The 18,725-nt window shown below is 42.9% G+C and overlaps 1 protein-coding gene across 7 annotated transcripts in view; it reads right to left on the reverse strand.

Moving 5' to 3' along the window:
* Nucleotides 1-2,349: 2,349 nt before the first annotated feature.
* Nucleotides 2,350-18,725, reverse strand: part of LOC306875787 (plakophilin-4-like) — a 121,804-nt gene continuing 105,428 nt past the window's right edge. For 4 of the 7 annotated variants that reach the window (XM_079426518.1, XM_079426513.1, XM_079426515.1 and 1 more), the window contains 6 exons: nucleotides 13,219-13,411; nucleotides 7,749-7,836; nucleotides 7,552-7,669; nucleotides 3,970-4,092; nucleotides 3,709-3,782; nucleotides 2,350-3,278 (listed from right to left, as the gene is read on the reverse strand). In XM_079426518.1, coding sequence (XP_079282644.1) covers nucleotides 3,045-3,278; nucleotides 3,709-3,782; nucleotides 3,970-4,092; nucleotides 7,552-7,669; nucleotides 7,749-7,836; nucleotides 13,219-13,411 — 830 coding nt within the window. In that variant the 3' untranslated portion in view covers nucleotides 2,350-3,044. Of the gene's footprint in view, nucleotides 3,459-3,708; nucleotides 3,783-3,969; nucleotides 4,093-7,551; nucleotides 7,670-7,748; nucleotides 7,837-13,218; nucleotides 13,412-18,725 lie in introns of those variants that run through there. The other 3 variants (XM_079426516.1, XM_079426517.1, XR_013784770.1) reach the window with 3 other exon arrangements.

The raw sequence follows: 18,725 nt of genomic DNA on the forward strand, positions 1-18,725 counted from the left end.
GCGATTTGAATAATTAAGTTACTTATTGAGTAACTAAGTTACTTTTCAGATAGAGTAATTAGTAAAGTAATTTAAATACAATATTGATGAAGTAATTAGTAACTGTAATTAATTACTTTTTGAAAGTAACTTACCCAACACTGCTCATTATACATACTTTAATAATCAAAAATAAATTGTTCAAAGAAGAATTTGTAGCCTTTGTCCAATTTGGATCTTTTCACATTTCCCTGAAAATTGTCAACAAAACGGACAGCAGCATCTGCAATTATGACTTTTGGCAGATAAATTATCGACTGGGAGAAAAGTCTTTGCTGTTCATTATGGCCAAACTGAATGAAATTAAATGTATATTGTAGTAATGCACATGTTGTTTGACAGACTATTTACAGCACTAATGGCAATGATTGCCCAGAATGATTAAAATTTAAATTGTGTATCATCCTATTTAAATGTATAGTTCATCCAAAAATGAAAATGATTTACTCCCCCTCATGTTATTCACACCTGACAATTGATTACCAGCATTCTTCAGAGTATCTTCGTTTGAGTTCTGCAGAAAAGCAAAAGTCAGAGGTTTAAAAAAATATGGGGGAAATTATGTAATAATGTAAATGATGACCGAATTCTGGGTAAACAACACTTTTAAGTAAATTAGTAGAAGCACTTGTCATCATTGTGCAGAAAAATAAGACAACGCCACTATAAAATGCTTGAAAGTTACACATTAAGCAAATCTAAAACTTGCTGTTTGTCAATTTGTTTCTTCAGTTATGATTCCCCTTGTTGCAGAAAATTACATGGTACAAAAGTAAATGTAGACATTAACTTGAACTTACTTTCTCATTGGCTCTCAACTGCTTGCTAGTTCAGACAAGTATAATAAAGATGAAGTCCACTGTCTTGGACTCAAGACACTGTTTGGTGTTCACAGGTGGATTAACCTCTGTCATTTCTTCAGCCATGACGCCACTTTGCTTTTACAAAACAGTGTCTCTATGTGCTGAATGAAGGAGCAATTATAGTAGCAACATGAACTGTGATTCTGTTTGTGTTGTAGTCAGTTACATGAGTTTTGGAAAAGGTAGCGACCACTATTATTCATATAAAATATTATTTATTTAATAATAATATTTAATAAACAGCCATCATAAAAGCTGCTAGGCAATTTAGTCAGAAGTACAACAATAAAGTTACATAAAATATAACGTGATGAGGTTTTGCCCTCTGCCAAAACTATTTGCTGTGGAACAAATAATAGATTAACGAGACCAAAGACTGCCCATTATATTTACCCAAAACGAATTATCTCTCATGTTTAACCACTACGGAGACATCAGAGCCAGCAGCAAATTCCAGAAGATCTGGCCGAGGTGAGGTGCTCTCTCCACGGGTTCATGAGCGCTGAATGGCCGCTGACACCCTGGAGCTCACATCTCCGAAAACGTTGAAGCAAATTTTCAAATAGACATTAACTTTATTAAAAAAACACACATATTTGAAGTCTAAACAACTACATTCTCGGCTAAAAAAAACTATTAAAACTGCATGAGAGACCCTCCACATGATTGTAAAGCGCTTTGGGTGTAAAACAATACACAATAAAAGCGCTATATAAATGCATCATTAATTCATTCCGTGACACAAAAACAGTATTATTAATAAAATTATAGTGGATTTGTGCGTCTGTCAAACAGTGAAATGGTTGGAGGAGTTCTTGTTATCACTAGAATATTGTACACTCCTCTCAGCCAATCCGATTCGAGGACCAGAAAGGATTGTTGTAAACACACACACGTTTGTTTTTGTGAATTGTGGGGACATTCCATAGGCGTAATGATATTTATACTGTACAAACCGTATTTTCACCCTTCATTATCACCCTACATCAACCCTACACCTAAACCTACCCCTTACAGGAAACTTTGTGCATTTTTACTTTCTCAAAAAACTCATTCTGTATGATTTATAAGCCTTTTGAAATATGGGGACATGGGGAAATGTCCTCATAAATCACCTTCTCCTTGTAATACCTATGTCATACCTATGTCATTATACAAATTTGTGTCCTCATATGTCACAAAAACATGCACACACATACACACACACACGCAGGCGTACATATGTATGGTTGACTTATGTTTCATGTAGTTACAAACCGAGATGCAGCAGAAAATATAGTATGGTCTCTTACTGAAACCGCTTCTATACATTATTTCCATGACAGTTTTTGGATACAGACATTTTATAGATGTTTTACGATAGTTTTTGACATGGACTTTTTTGCCCTTTGAGGATTTATGTGTTACCTTAAATTGATACACAACACTGTCATCATAACACAACACAAAAGCAGCAAGAATAATTTTTTATTAATTTAGAACTGATGTAATGTTTATTCACTTAGGTCTGCAAGGTTTAACATGACAGGAGTTCTTACCAATGTAGTAAAGCTTAAACCATGTGGCAGCTATTTTCATTCAGTCTAAAAATAAATGAACGATATGTACAAGATTCCATAGCATTATCAATCTCAACAACAACAGGTACAATGTTCCCTCTGAAATCCTTCATATACATTTAATCCTTATTCATTTATTTATTGTTTTGACAAACTGAAGTTCATGGTCAGGTGCCCCAAGTTTAAAAAATTTCCCAGTCTTTTTCCTCAGCGAGTCACCAGGGGTGCAAAGCTCTGTTTCTGGAGGGCCGCAGTCCTGCAGAGTTCAGCTTCAACCCAAATTAAATGCACCTGATTCAGCTAATCATATCCTTTAGGCTTATTTGAAAACTATATGGTGTGTTGAAGCAGGGTAGGAACTCAACTCTGCAGGACTGCAGTTTTTTTGCACCCCTGGTCTGCAACATCTCTCCAGTCCCGTACATACAGAGTTCACATTTCTTATTCCCATTAAACCAACATTCTGCTAGACATTCTCAATCACATTTATATGCTTTGCATCCACTTCTCACATCTCTTTAAAAACAATGTGTTCCCACGTGCATTTCTGTGTAAGAGATAGTGCAGCCTGTAAGCCAGGGCTCTATACCCATGAATCGGGGGATCCTTGGTAATGTTCACTGTGGTGTAACGGTCTCCTGGTGGAAGAGTAAAAGTCCTTGCTTGTGGTTCTGAAGCCGTGTGTATGGCTGTAATCAGTGGGAGAATAGTGCACCATCTTTTCCAGATATGAGTCCTCGTAGGCGTGTGGTGAATGCAGGTATGTGCGGTAAATGTCATGGTTTCTGTGGCCTGATTCATCGGTGCGATACACCTTCTGCACACAAACAAAACAATCTGGTCTTCAGCTAAACAGTCAGGATCTTGTTTATTCTCATTTTCAGCTCATTTTGTGTCAATCATTCATAGACAGTCAACAGGGTATTATACAAAAGAGTGTTGTTCATGAACCCTTGAGTGCTCCCCGGGCAGCTAACGCACCTCATAAGGCAGCATCCTAAACCAAGTGGAACATCATAAGTGACTGAATTAAGAAACTCCATTAAAATATATATATATATATTTGTTTTACAAAGTAGCTAAAAAGTATTTAAAACAATTTGAACTAATACATTTGTAGTCCAGTATAAAATTATTGTTCAAACTGCTAGTGAATTACAGTAATGGGAATCTATTGGGAATCCAATAGAAAAGGAAAATTGTAAAGATCCATTGCAGTGATGGTAAGTTCTGTTTAGTGGCCTCACCTGTTCTCGTCTCGACCCCTCTCTGCTCAGGGAAATGTACGGCCCAGTGTAATACTGAGATGCTTTTGCAGACCCTTTAAAAAAAATCAACTTGGAGTTAGGCAGATACATGTAGCTCAATTTTAGCTTAAAGAAATAGCTATCAGGTAAGTTTTGGATTTGGGGACTAGATTAAAGTACAATTCATTATTATGAACTCATGAATGGGCTTGTAAACTCAGTCCAGTTAGCAGGCACCTTTGTTGAAGGAAGTTCTCATACCTATAGTTTTGTTTTTACTGATGCCGTTTTCTCCTTGGTAATTATAAAATGGCATAGTTTGTGTCTTCGGACGATCAGAGTGTTCTTTGATGCCCAGCATGGCGGGAGATGATAATGTGCTGCCTGTTAAAACAAACAAACAAACAAACAGATCACTGTATGAGTTAATGTGAAAACAAATAAACTAACCTAATTATATAATAAATAATAAAGTGTATCGTATCATATTGTAATTCTTGCAGAGTCACATGATTTACCTGATACTGATGGTTAATTTATCTGCATTTTTACAAAAAAACTGTAATATCACATAACACACTGCTCCAAAGAAATTAAGGAAACACTTAAATCATTGGATCTTGATGAACGAAATACTCACGTTGAACATCTTTACTTGTATACCCTGTGCAATTTGTTAAGAAGAAAATGATGTGACAATGGTCAATGGAAACCAAAATCTGGGCTGGATGGAAGCCAGGGTGTAAGGTCTGACAGTGGTTCTGAGGAGTTCATCCATTTTGGGATCATTTTCAGCTCAATCATCTATTTTCTAGAGTGCATTATACAAAAATCTCCAACCAACTGTTCTAAGTTAATCTTCATTATCATTTCTTAGGGCCTGTTTACACCTGGTCACTTCATGTGTTTTCACTGATCGGATATCTATCTGATTTGTTCAAACGTTTCCATTTACACTTGACCACATAAATGTGTCTTCGCAAAACGGATATAAATCCACTCTTCAATTCCTGCGCTATGTAAGAAATTAACTCTCTAAAATTAAATTTTATCTTCTTAGGGAATTGAATCTTACAATTCAGTTCGATCTACTTTGATTGAACGGATTCAAAATTTATAGCTTCCACTTTATCAACTAGTCGCCCAGCATCGTAGTCAAATTTAGTGTCTTATCAATTTTGTTTTACTACTCGTGGTCAACAATAATTCAAACATAATGATCATTTTACCATGAGCAAGGTAACACAAGATCTGGGCAAATGTTTTAGACTTTAAAATTGCACAACACGAGACAATGATTCTTTATAAATGAAACCGACTTTATTTGAGCTACTCTAATACATTAAACTAAATCATTGAAAACACACACACACACACACGGTTCAGGAAATGAGTGGCTGCGTTTGCATGAAGTTCCCAAAATTCTAGTACTAGCTACTAGTTCTTTAAATTCAACCTGAAAAAACTCAAAAAGCAGAGATTTCAGTTTATCGTTACTGCTTTAGGATTAATTCACCCAGTTCAGCAAGAGATGAAGATTTTTGTTTGTTTTTACTTGTGTTTGAGTTGACAGCTGACAGCGGGATTCTTTGATGGTTTGCCTGAGGGAATTCCAGGGCTGCAGATTGGCTGTTGAGCGGTCGTTGGATGACATCTTTCTGGGAAAGCCCTCCAGTGATTGGTTGGTTTCCTTGTGACCCTGAAGCTTTGGAAGTTCTTTTCAGAGTTTCTTTGATGGCGTGTTGGAGGATAGACGTGATGGAGGATAGACGTTTTAGTTCTGCCGGTGGTGGTAGTAATGTGATTAATCAGTTAACTTTAAGTCTTTATATTTTTTATACGGTCTTCTCTGAAAAGTTTCAACATTGTTTTGCATCAATTTTTCTTAAATGGGAAGAAAGAGACGCGGTTTGTCATGGATGTCGAAGTCATGGATGTCGAAGCTGGCGCCGAAGTTGAACTAGTCTCTGAAGTTGGCCTGAGCAATAGGTTTGATGTGCTAGCTGACCCTCCTGCATCGGCTGATGCGAATCGTGATATGAAACTTTGTTTGGCGACACCCTTTCCAGCATCTCCTGCAAAAAGTCCTCCTTCTAAAAAAACTAAAAAAAAAAAGCCTGAAAGCGGGGATTTCGCTGACATTTTGAACGCCATTCAAGAATTGTCTACTAAACAAGATGCAACTTTCCAAAAACTTATCTCCATTGAGAATTCCACCGATGCTACAACGAAAGCCATTGACAACCTGTCTTTGGTAGTGCAGAAGCTTGTTTCTGATGTTGATGAGCACTCTGAAAAGATGTGCAGAATTGCAAGAGACATTACAGAGCTCCAATCTTCAGACAAGGTTGTTTGATCACGGATTGAGCAGCTTGAGCAGTACAGTCGGCGTTGGTGTTTAAAGCAGCCTTTATATTGTTTGTTCAAAGAATGTATTCACAAAGGAGAGGCGACTAATTTCTTTGATCCCCAAATCAGATAAAGATCCACTTTTAATTGAAAACTGGAGACCAATATCATAGTTAAATGTTGATTATAAATTATTAGCTTTAATATTTGCTACTAATTTAAAATCTGGTCTTAATAGTATAATTGGTGAAACACAAAATGGGTTTATGAAGAATAGACACATTAGTTCCAATATAAGACTTGTACTTGATCTCATTGACTATTCAGAGAATATTGATTCAGATTCTGTTATAATGTTTTTGGATTTTTATAAAGCATTTGATTCATTAGAGCACCAATTTTTGTTTAAATCTCTCAGTGTTTTTGGTTTTGGAAATAAATGTATTAACATGGTGAGAATGCTTTATAATGATGTTAAATCTTCAGTTTTGGTTAGCTTGCAAACTAAACATTTTAACTGTGACAGAGGAGTGTGTCAAAGTTGCCCCATTTCCCCGTTTCTTTTTCTTTTGGCTGTTGAATTGTTATCACTTTATACTTTACAAAATCCCACTTTAAAAGGTATTTCTGTGTTTGGTAAAGAATTTAAAATGTGCACAACTTTTCTCCCCACAAATAAATTCTTTGGAATAATTCAAGTATTTTAATCAGTGGAAAGTCTCTTTTTATTGACAAGTGTTATGACAGAGCTTAGTTTTGGATTTATTTAAAGATGATGGTACTATACTGGAGTATGAATAATTTATGACTTTGTATAGTTTTCCTTTGCCAGCTAGATCTTTCAGTTCTGTCATCAAAAGTTTGTCTCCATGTTATGCACATTTATTTAAAACATACTTATGCTTTAATGAGAGGAAAACAATTATGCCCAAAATTTTATTGGATGGAGTTTGTTTTCTTGATAAAAAATGTAAGAGTAGATATATAAAGCGAATGTTACACTGTTCAGTATATACATCCCCTAGATGTAAATTTTTCTGGACCAATTTTTGACAGCATTCATTGGAAGGGAGCATGGTTACTCCCTGAAAAATTCAGCATCTCTAATAAAATCAAACAGGTACATTTATTCTATTGAAATCAGGTTAAATCTCTATGGAAGAACTTAAGTTGTTATTTATCTTCTTTTATAAAATGTGATTTGAAATTTTCACTGAAAGACGTGTTTTTGTATTTTTCTGGCAGTGACCATGCTATGGATCTTCTTGTAAATTTTTTTTGTTTTGCGGTTTTCATTTTTGGTTTCCTGACCACCTTCTGAAGTGGTTTGAGCGATCGGATTTAAATGCATCTTGAAAGTGTTTCAGAGGGCATTTACACCTGGTCTTTTCATGATTGGATAGCTATCCGATCAGAGAAAACAGATGAAGTGACCAGGTCCTTAATGAACAATAAAACACTGCAATGTATGTGTTTGTGTAGTGTGACACTAACCTGTGTGGTGCACAGGGGACGTCTGTAGCGTGGTTGATGGTAGAGTGGGTTGTGATTTGAAGCGCTCTCTCTCCAAAGTTGATACAGGAGTCAGGAAGTGATTCTGATTCCAGCCATCCTGCTCAAACACAGGAAGAAATAAACACACAGATAGCCCTGATATGGAGCAGCTGTAGCCTTACTGTGCTGCCGCTCACCTTCTTATAGATGGTGCGCAGGTCTCTGTACTGCCATAGCATGTTCAGCACCTGAGCGGCCGCCTTCACCACCTTCATAGAGTATCTACTGCGAACGCATGTGCAAAACATACAAAATGTGCAGAGCGGTGGAGCTGAGAACCACTGATTTAGACAAATGATGATGGAGAAAGTATATGTGTGCACTGGTGAAGTATCGAATGACTACATAAAAGATGAACATGCATTAACCCTCTGAGCCCGACAAATGCGAATATGCGTTTTGGGGCAGATTTTCCTGACAAGGCAGAAATGAGCTTTAATTACTCTGCCATTTTTGATCGTTCAGATAAGAGCAATACACCATTCGAATCTGTAAGGGGTCTACTTTTATTTGTATACACTCATAATAACAACTAAACTTTGTGCTTTTGAAGAAAAAAGAAAACAAACAGGGTGCGCTCTCTGTCTTCTCTGTCTCCGCGATCTGTTTTCAGAAATGCGTCACTAAAATGAAGTGTAACTCAGCGAATACTCAACACACAGACATGAGAGTTATATCTATAGAAAGCTTGAAGTGTCTTCTTTCAAATGAAGTAAGTCATATCGAAATCAAATATTCTGTGATGAAGTAATCCGTATGAAACCAACACGATGTTCAGACTGTCTAACTCATTATTTTTAATGAGATCCCACCCCCTCGTGTTCACATGTAAATAACCACGTGACCCACGCGCGCTTGGAGACGCCCAACATAAACAAAGAGACCGGAGACTGTTCATCGTTGCTATACTGTTCGTTTATGGAAGAAGACGCGCTGAGTAAAGGCTGGATTTCCCTCAAAATAAGAGCAAGAGTTCATTAAGTAGAGAAGATCGATCTGATGAGTAAGTAATGTTTATGTTTTGCATTAGTTAACGTGTTATTGTGACATAAACTTGAACACATTACTAGTTGGGTTTTTCCCAAACTACAACACGATGAATGCTACACATCTACATGTTTAGACCATGTTTATTATTAATAATCTGTTCACAAATATATTTTAATAACGTGCTTGTTATGTTTGAAAACGTTCAGGATTGTGTCCTGTTGGACTCTGTTATGTTATGCACTGCGAGTGACAGGTTATGGTGCCTTTAAGGTTTACAGCAGGGATTGACGGAAAAGGTCGTAAAATTGTAAGGTTGTGGGTATTCAGTAAAACGGCTAAACGAAGCTACACGGTGTAGTTATTGAGTCCTATCTAAACATAACAATTGGCGAACAAGGATGTCTGAACTCGCCTTGCCGCCACCGCCGCCTTTCCTACCTGTTCCCGGTGATCCAGCTGTTACCTGGGATCGCTGGTTGACGTCGTTTGAGGATTATTTGCTGGCTTTGGGGCACTCGGACCTAGCGGAGACGAGGAAGTGCGCACTTCTGCACCATTGTCTCGGGCAGGAGGGACAGCGAATTTTCGCCACGCTCACCTTATCGGATGATAAGTACGTCACAGCCACGGCCGCCTTGAAGGCTCTGGGAAAAGCCGGCGGATGCACCGTTTTGAGTTTCGTCAGAGGACCCAAAAGTCGGGTGAGACCGTTTCCCACTATGTATCAGCATTACGTGAGCTGGCTGGATTTTGGGGTTTTGGAGGATGGACTTATAGTTGACCAGTTAATAGAGAAAACGTCATGTAACCACCTGAGAGAGAGACTTTTACTGGAGCCTGACTCCACGACACTAGCGGATGCTTTAGTAATTGGAAAGCAGCTGGAAACGGCCCTAATGGAGGCGCGCAAGTTCGGCCGCGCTGTGCACGAGCCGGTGACATCATCACCACCGTCAGTTCTGCACACAGAGGCGGCTGACAGGGCGAGTGACAGTTTGGATGTACAGAGAGTGGACAAGGGGTCCAGGGAGAGTGGGCACAGGAGCTGTAGCAACTGTGGCTCTCCTAAACATGCAACCAGAGATCAGTCATGCCCTGCTCAGGGAAAACGTTGTCGTAACTGCAACAAGTTGAACCATTTTGCACGCTGCTGTCGCTCCTCTCCTGCTTGCCATGATACTGCTGCTGTTCCCATAAACACTGTACAGACCTCACAGCCTTCGTTCAAGCTCTGCACATGCCATGTGGGCACGGCTCTCATCCCACTCCTCGTGGACACAGGGGCTAAAGTGTCAATCCTGAACAAATGTACATATGACCGCTTCTTCAGTCACGTGCCTCTGGAAGCAGCGGCTAAACCTCTGTTAGGCTACGGCCATTTCCCCATCTCCACTCTGGGTGTGGCCCGCCTCCCTGTCAGATACGATCAACAATGTGCACCTGCCGCCACGTTCTACATCACCCGGAAGGGAGCTAACATTATGGGCCTAGACTTGTTCCTTGCCCTGGGTTTTACTGTGAGTGATGCTAGGGGCCTGCATGTCCTGCAGCTCGCCGCTTCATGGCCTGACCGCTACCCACTACTGTTCAACGGGCTGGGCCGCATGACTGGATTTGTACACCAGCCTTCTGTTGACCTGTCGGTCCGCCCTATTATTCAACCCCTCCGGCGCATTCCCCTGGCACTCTGTGATGCTGTGGAGGCCGAGCTGCATCGCCTGGTGGAAGCAGACGTCATAGAGCCCGTCGACGCCTCACCGTGGGTGTCTAACCTGGTGATAGCCAAGAAAAAGGGGGGCGGACTGCAACTCTGTGTCGACCTCACGGATGTAAACAAAGCCATCATCCCTGATAAGTACCCCCTACCTACAGCTGAGGAGCTCACTAGCCATTTCCACGGCTCCTCCGTGTTCAGTAAGATGGACTACCTGCAGGTCCCTCTGGCACCGGCCAGCATGGACCTTACAGCGTTTGTCACGCACGTGGGGTTTTCAGATTTAAACGCATGGCATTCGGACTTTCATCAGCCCCGAGCTGTTTTCAGAAGATAATGTCACTCGTACTGGCTGGTATCCAGGGGGTCTCCATCTATCTGGATGACGTGGTCGTGCATGCGCCCTCCGCCGCACTGCATGACGATCGCTTGGAGCAGGTCTTTCAGCATGGGGTCACACTGAACTCTGAGAAATGCATGTTCGGGGTCGAGGAGGTCGAGTTCCTGGGCTTCAGACTCTCGAAGAAGGGCATCGCCCCGATTATGTCCCACACGGAGGCCATTCTGTCCCTGCCAGACCCGCAGTCACCATCCCAGCTGTCTTCCTTCCTGGGGATGACACTGACCCATTTCAGCTTGATCGCGTCCACCATGGTCACCTGTGACGCCTCCGGGGTAGCGCTAGGCGCTGTGCTCTCCCAGATTCAAGAGGGGGGGGACGCCCGGTGGCTTTCGCCTTACGGGCACTTACTCCTGCAGAACAGAAGTATTCAGTGGGGGAGAGGGAGGCCCTGGCCTGCCTGTGGGCGTGCGAACGCTGGCATGTTTACCTATACGGGAGGCCTTTCACCATCCGCACAGACCACCAAGCACTGACGGCACTGCTGGCGACTCAAGGCTCAGGGCACAGGCCCATGAGACTGCTGAGGTGGGCTGACAGGCTAAAGGAGTACAACTTCAGTATGGAGTTTATGCCTGGGCGGGCCAACACGGTGGCCGACCTCCTGTCTAGAGCTGTGTCAGTGACGAAGGAGACGGGCGGGGTGGCAGCAGACGCAGAGAGCGACGAAGACTGGGTCAACATCCTCCACGGGCCCCTCAGTTCAGTAGTCACTCTAGCGGAGCTGCAGAAGGCCTCAGCTGCTGATGAGGCCCTCACAACTCTCCGTACCTACGTCCAGGACGGCTGCCAAAGTGGATGACAGGCTGCTTCCCTATTACCGTTTCCGCAACGAGCTCTCCTGCTGGGGGACGGTGTGCCCGGCCCGTGGCCACCGTGCGGTCGTTCCGGAGAGTCTCAGGTCCAGAGTACTACAAATGGCACATGAGGGGCACCTGGGGGTGGTCAAGGTGAAGCAGCGCTGCCGTGACACAGTGTGGTGGCCCCACATAGATCCTGATGTTGAGGAGCTGGTACGTAATTGTGCTTGCTGCCTCCTGAGTGGGAAAACTGGTCAGCCTGCCACAGCCCCTCTCACCCCGACTCCTTGCCGTCTTCACCTTGGGAACATATTCAGGTTGACCTCTGTGGCGAACTTCACGGGGCACCTGCTCACGCTCGCTACCTGCTGGTTGTGCACGATCTCCATTCGAAGTGGCCAGAGGTTTTTCAACTGAGCTCCATCTCTGCACACTCCATCATCGACCGCCTGGACATCCTTTTTGGGCGCTGGGGCCTCCCCAGTGTTGTCACAACGGATAACGGGCCGCAATTTGCATCTGCAGAGTTCCCAGAGTTTCTCACGGTGCGGTCCATTAAGCACATCAGGACGGCAGTGTATCACCCAGAGAGTAATGGAGGGGTGGAAAGGCTGAATAAAACTCTCAAAAATGGAATCCGAGCCTGTCTGGAGGAGGGGAAAAGCTTCAGCGATGCACTTAACTAAACTCTCCTGACCATCCGGGCATCCAAGCATTCCACCACGGGAGTGTCACCTGCATTGCTCATGATTGGGCGCGAACTAAAGCAACCACTGGACTGCTTGAGAGCTGAGTCAGCTCCTGCACGTGAGAGCTCAGGGCTCCAGAAAGCCAGAGCTCAGGTGAAAGGTTCGCAGGCTGGGATGAAAGCGAGGTTTGATGCCACGCACAGAGTGCAGACCCCCTCACTTTCTCCAGGGGTTTGGGTCAGGATTAAACACCTCCATTGCCAAAATAAGTTGCAGTCATACTGGTCAGAGCCCCTGCGGGTTACTAAGCAGTTGGGGCCGGCCACTTACAGACTGCAGAATGGGACTCGTTGGCACTCAAACCGCCTGCAGAGAGTCGCAGCCCCCGCAGCACCTGCTTCACATCTGGCCCCAGCAGCGGCTCTAGGTTGGCAGCCGAGGCCAAGAGCTAATCGTGGGGGGGAGGGGGGAATCCTCCAGCACCGCCCGACGCAGCTTCACGGCCAGCACGCCCTCAGAGGTTGAGGGTACCGCCCATCTGGCATGGGGACTATGTGACAGGGTGATAGTGACACTGGGGAATGTGGGCTAAATGTTATGTTTCAGTTTCCAGGGGGCGGGGGGGGGGGGGGGGGGGTGTTATGTTTGAAAACGTTCAGGATTGTGTCCTGTTGGACTCTGTTATGTTATGCACTGCGAGTGACAGGTTATGGTGCCTTTAAGGTTTACAGAAGGGATTGACGGAAAAGGTCGTAAAATTGTAAGGTTGTGGGTATTCAGTAAAACGCCTAAACGAAGCTACACGGTGTAGTTATTGAGTCCTATCTAAACATAACAGTGTTAAACGATAACAATTAGTTCTCAGATATAAAATATATTTTTTATAGTACGAAGTACATCCTTTTATATTACAAAGCATGCGTGAGTCTATGACTGCAGAATCATATCTTCTATACTATAAAATTCTACATGATGTTCAGGTTTATTTGTTTAGAATTCATAGCAGTCGCTTACCTTTCTCCTCTGCCCTTGGTGATGTTGACGAGTTTTTCAATGCCACCCGCATCTGCCAGAGCTTTAGCATTCTCCATGTTTCTTCTGGTGACCTCATGCAGCGTGCAACAGATTGCTGCCACTGTATCATCTGACAGCTGTGTAGTGTTTCCCCCCGGCAAACGGTTCACCAGGTCCCGCATGGCATATTTCCCTGAGATACAACCAACATCAATCACACTCACACAATTAGGATTATCGAGCTTCTTTATGTAACGGGGTTAAAAAGAACACTTCATTTAAAGAGTAAAGCTGTGTGAATTTCATAAAATAAGGAATTAGTTGTATTGGTGTTCGAAGGCTCCCCTCCTGTGGCTGTTAATGGTATTGCAGATATAGTATTTTGTCCCTCTTCTTTCTCCGTACCGCAGCAGATTTGAGTCTCTCTGCTGTGGGTATGTACGATTTTTCACGCTCTAACTCATTAACGTATTAATTGTGGAAATAATATGTCTTATGTGAATATTTTCGACGCAATTGATTGAATTGAAGTATAATGCATTTGACATTTTAACACGGTTGTTGAGGTCATTATAAATGTATTGAATTTCCTCGTGCATTCACGAGTGGGAAGGAGTGTATTTCATGTGGTCATTGCGTCTGTCTTAAAATTTCTGATAATTAATTGTAAAATGAGTCGAGTGAAAGTGTCATTTCTATTTTTCTAGTCACATGTTTATCTGCAGTATATTGTCTTCAGCCAACCTGATTTGTACCCATTTTTCTATCAAAAAGGTATGTTGCTTTCATGTTCATGACGTTCTAAATGTTAACAAATGCTGTTTAGAAATTCATGAAGTTTTCTCATTATCATCTACGGTTTATTGGCCAGTACTACTACACTGTTACATTTACAGATGTACTGTTACAGTTTTCATGTTGAATCTTATTGCTATGTTTTATAGCAGCAGATTTGAGTCTCTCTGCTGTGGTCACATGTTTATCTGCAGTATATTGTCTTCAGCCAACCTGATTTGTACCCATTTTTCTATCAAAAAGATAAATCAAAGCTGATGAAATCCCATGAGTGAGTGTGTCCTTCCACATCCGTTACACTGGTGCCGTGACTCTTTGGATCCCTCGATCAGCTCGACGCAGATCGACCGTGGTTGTTGTGTGAGGTTCCTCAGTGGATCAAGTCTTCGATACTTCGGATGAGGACAGTATGCATACTCGCACATCGTTATTGGGATTGTACATTTAATTTTTCGCATTCAGCCTACACAACGCATGGACACTTGGAACATAGGTTTTTTTTTTTTTCTCTTCGTTGTTGTTTTTTGATTCTCATTGTGTTCAAGATTTAATTTTGAGTAGTGAAATACCTCATCATTGATATTGTATTTGTTTTTCCTCTTCTTTTACTTTTTTTCATGCACATTTCTTTGAGTGCTTAATGGCTGAAAAACACGAGTGGGATGGTGATCTGGATGCAACATGTTACAGTAACATGGGTTTGTCTAGAGGAAGAGGTACATGGTTAAATGATGGTTCAGAGGGTGGTATTTTTAGTGACCGTGTCAGCCGGGGGGTTGAACAACCACAGTTACATGCTGACAATGGTAGGGGTATCGGGTTTAGTCAGACCCTGGGTGGTACTCCTGTTGGGCGGGTTTCTGTTGGGGGTCCATACGCTTCGACAACTGGCGTTGATAGGGTCGCTTTTGACCACCTCACGGACATGGTAGGCCAGTTAGGTTCGCAGATTGGTGAGTCAATAGTTGCGAAACTAATGTCTGCTGGCTTAGTCAATGTAAACTCTGAATGTCAAACCAACGCACACAGTTACACTCAGACATCTGCACGCACAGAACAGTGTACACATACAGTGATGGCACCACAAGTAACAGTGCACATGAAGTCAGAGCATGACACATTCCGATGGCTCTGAGAAGTATGGCATTGAAGAGTGGGTAGACAGGACAAAAGCTTGCTTAAGAAAACAGATGTGCCCTGTTCAAGATCAAGCTGAGGAGATCATGAGTAGACTTGCTGGAAAAGCAAAGGACGTTGTCAAAGTCAGCCTGCGCAGTGATGCTATGCTTAACGTCAGACAGAACCCTGAGTTAATTTATGGTATCCTCTTGCAGTATTTCAGTGACGCGCCCTCTTGCCTGCCACTTGCTGATTTTTATGCCACTCTCCCCAGAGTTAAAGAAAATCCTGTGGACTACTGGATCCGACTGAACAAAGCGGCTGATCTGGCGAATGAGGGACTGCAAAGGCAAGGCAAACGTTTGGACGGCATCGGAGAGGAGGTAGCATGAATGTTTATCAAGTTCTGCCCTGACCCCAGTTTAGCAAACATATTCAGGTGCAAGCCTATTCAAGAATGGAATGCGAAAGAAATACAGAGCAGGATTGATGATTACCAGCGGGAATTCAGGAGCCGGGGAAATACTGGTGTGAATTTACAGAGCCATACAACTGCAGTGTTTAGCAGTGGACATGACATGTATGATCGCTCCAATACCAGGTCGCCTGCTGTTCCGATCCAATCATTAGGCTCTTTACCAGATGCTCAAGTAGGCCACCAGCCAGAGCCGGCATCAGTGCCCAGTCAGGCACAGCATCAGCCCTCTTCCTTCTCAACTCCGGCCCCAGTAATGTCCCAATACACTCAACAGGCTGAGAGTCAGTTGCTCACTCGCATGATGGAGATGATGGAGCAGCTCATGGACAGGGTGCAATCTCGTGATGTTTCCATCCCCAGACGTGACGCTAGACAGCGGCGCGACTTTGTCAAAAGTGCCTGTAGAGTCTGTAATGACAACAAGCATACCACGGTGACACACTGCATGGCAGACAAACTGTGTTTTGGTTGTTTCTCGCTAGGGCACAGAAAAACGGAATGTCCTAAACAGTCTTCTGCCCAGTCACAACATGAGGGAAACTAACTGACCCGTATTTGGAGGGAGGCAGTGCGGGTCATCACCATTATAACTCCCAAGCTGTTGATGATTGTGAGTCTCAGAATGTTTACCTTTCAGCCAAGGTAAATTGTGATCATTCAGAAGTCATTTTTCAGAACATAAATGTTGTGGGTGGACGTGACAGCCTCTTTTACACGCCAGTGAGGATTGGCGAGGTGGTTATGCTGAATGCAATGTTGGACAGCGGTTCGATGGCCTGCACTATAAATGAATCTGCTGAGATGACATTGAGATCAGCCGGTGCAGTGGATGAATGTGATGAGTTCGCTGCTGATGTGACTCTAGTAGGCTGTGGAGGGCTGCGTGTGAAACCAAGATCATCATTCAATCTTACCATGGAAGTGTATGGTATAAAGATGATAGTACCTACCCTTGTAGTGCCCGGACAACATGATGAGCTGATCCTTGGGACGAATGTTATTAAGCACATTCTCAGATACTTCAAAATGAGTGATGGATTTTGGCAAGCAGTGTCTAAACCAACATCTTCAGACCCTGAGTGCGAAAGCTTCTTGTCAATGCTTGCGGGATTGAACCGTTGGAGAGGGGAGGAGATTCCTGAGAAGATCGGGACAGTAAGATGCAACTCAGCTATCCTTCTCGAACCAGGCAGTGAGTACTTGGTATGGGGGAAGTTGCCCAAGTCTGCTATGGTGTCTCCAGGGAGTGCAGTAATGACTGAACCGACATCTTCTCACTCTGCTCCCAGAGCTGTCATGGTGGCAAGACTAATCACGTCTCTGTGGGGTGATGGATGGGTCCCCTTGAAACTTATCAACACTTCAGGCAGGCCTGTGCTATTGAGAAGGAATGCAAAAATGCATTGCACTCGAAGATTTCGATCACACTGATACTGTCAGTCCTCCGCTGGTAAACTGCTCTGCAAGTTTGTCTGATGAAGCAGCTGATGCGTTACCTGTGAGCGAGCGACTTAAGTCAGTTGGTCTGGACAGCCTTGACATTGACTCATGTGACATCTCAGATGCATGTAAGCAGCGGTTGGTAAACCTAATTCTGAGTTACAAAGATGTCTTTTCACGTAGCCATCTTGATTGTGGGCAAGCTAAGGGCTTCGCACACAGGATACACCTCTCAGACACCAGACCATTCAGGCTTCCATTCAGGCGAGTAGCACCCAGTCAGTATCAAAAACTGCGGCAGGTACTGACCGAAATGGAGGAGAAGGAGATAATTAGGCGATCTATCAGTGAGTATGCTTCTCCTCTCGTTTTGGTCTGGAAGAAGAATGGGGACTTACGTGTATGTACAGACTTCCGCTGGTTGAACAGGAGAACACTGAAGGGCGCACATCCTCTTCCACATCAGGCGGATTGTTTAGCAGCACTGGGTGGAAACGCTTTATTCAGCACAATGGATCTGACGTCCGGATTCTATAACATGCCGCTGCATGAAGATGACCGCAAGTTTACCGCTTTTACGACGCCTATGGGTCTTTTTGAGTACAATCGTTTACCTCAGGGCCTCTGCAACAGTCCTGGCAGTTTCATGCGTATGATGACCAGCATATTCGGTGACGAAAATTTTCTCAGTCTCCTGTGTTATATGGATGACTTGATTGTCTTTGGTCCAGATGAGAAAACCACACTTGATCGTTTGGAAATGGTGTTTGGCAGGCTCCGCACTTACAATCTTAAGCTGGCTCCAAAAAAATGTCACCTTATGAGAAAATCTGTGAAGTTCTGACGAAGAGTTTTATTTGTGTAATCAATGTGAATATAGCCATATATGTATCAAGTTATTCTACTATTGTAAAATGGTATTTGTCTGCATGTGTAGAGGCCTGCAAAAGAATGAAATGTGCAGACATATGGTTTAAAGTGTCTGCACATCCCGTGACCAAGTCATGCTGCACATCCTATGACCAAGTCATGCCTCTTCATTTAACGTAACATACAGAGGGGTTAGTGTCTGCTCTAGCAAACAGATGGAGACTGTTTCTTAGAAACAATAATGCTATAGAAAATGTATAGAACACTCCTTGGGAGAAACTGGATATAAGCAGGAGCGGCCATGTATTCGGGAGATTCACTGCAGCGTCTCTCGGTTTTATTGTCTCTGATAATAAAATCTAAATTCTGGCATCAAAACTCCAAGACTCTGAGAATGATTCCTCATAGCACTAGCAGAAGCCACCACAAATTGGCGTCACGAACAGGATGGAAAGGAGCAGAGGGTGAAAGACCACGTTTGGGCTTACTTGACGAGCAACACAAATTAAGTGGCCACTAAAAAGGTAGGCAGTTTATGCTTATATAATTAGTTTGTGTTGTTTGCCAGTTTGCCCTTGGTGGTAAGAACTCTTAAAAAAAATGCTCTTCCAAATTTAAAGAACAAAAAGAAAGAAAGGGGTGTTTTGATTCCAGAATAAATAATTGCATGCACAGATCTGTTTTACTGTTAAGAGGGCCTTTGATGGATAGCAGTGAATTAGGGCAGATTGTGTATGCAAAAATCTGTGTTTACTGTCAAGAGGGCCTTTGATGGATGACGTAAACGTTAAGCAGATATACATTG

Source organism: Barbus barbus, assembly GCF_936440315.1.
Source record: "Barbus barbus genome assembly, chromosome: 10".
NCBI lineage: Eukaryota > Metazoa > Chordata > Actinopteri > Cypriniformes > Cyprinidae > Barbus > Barbus barbus.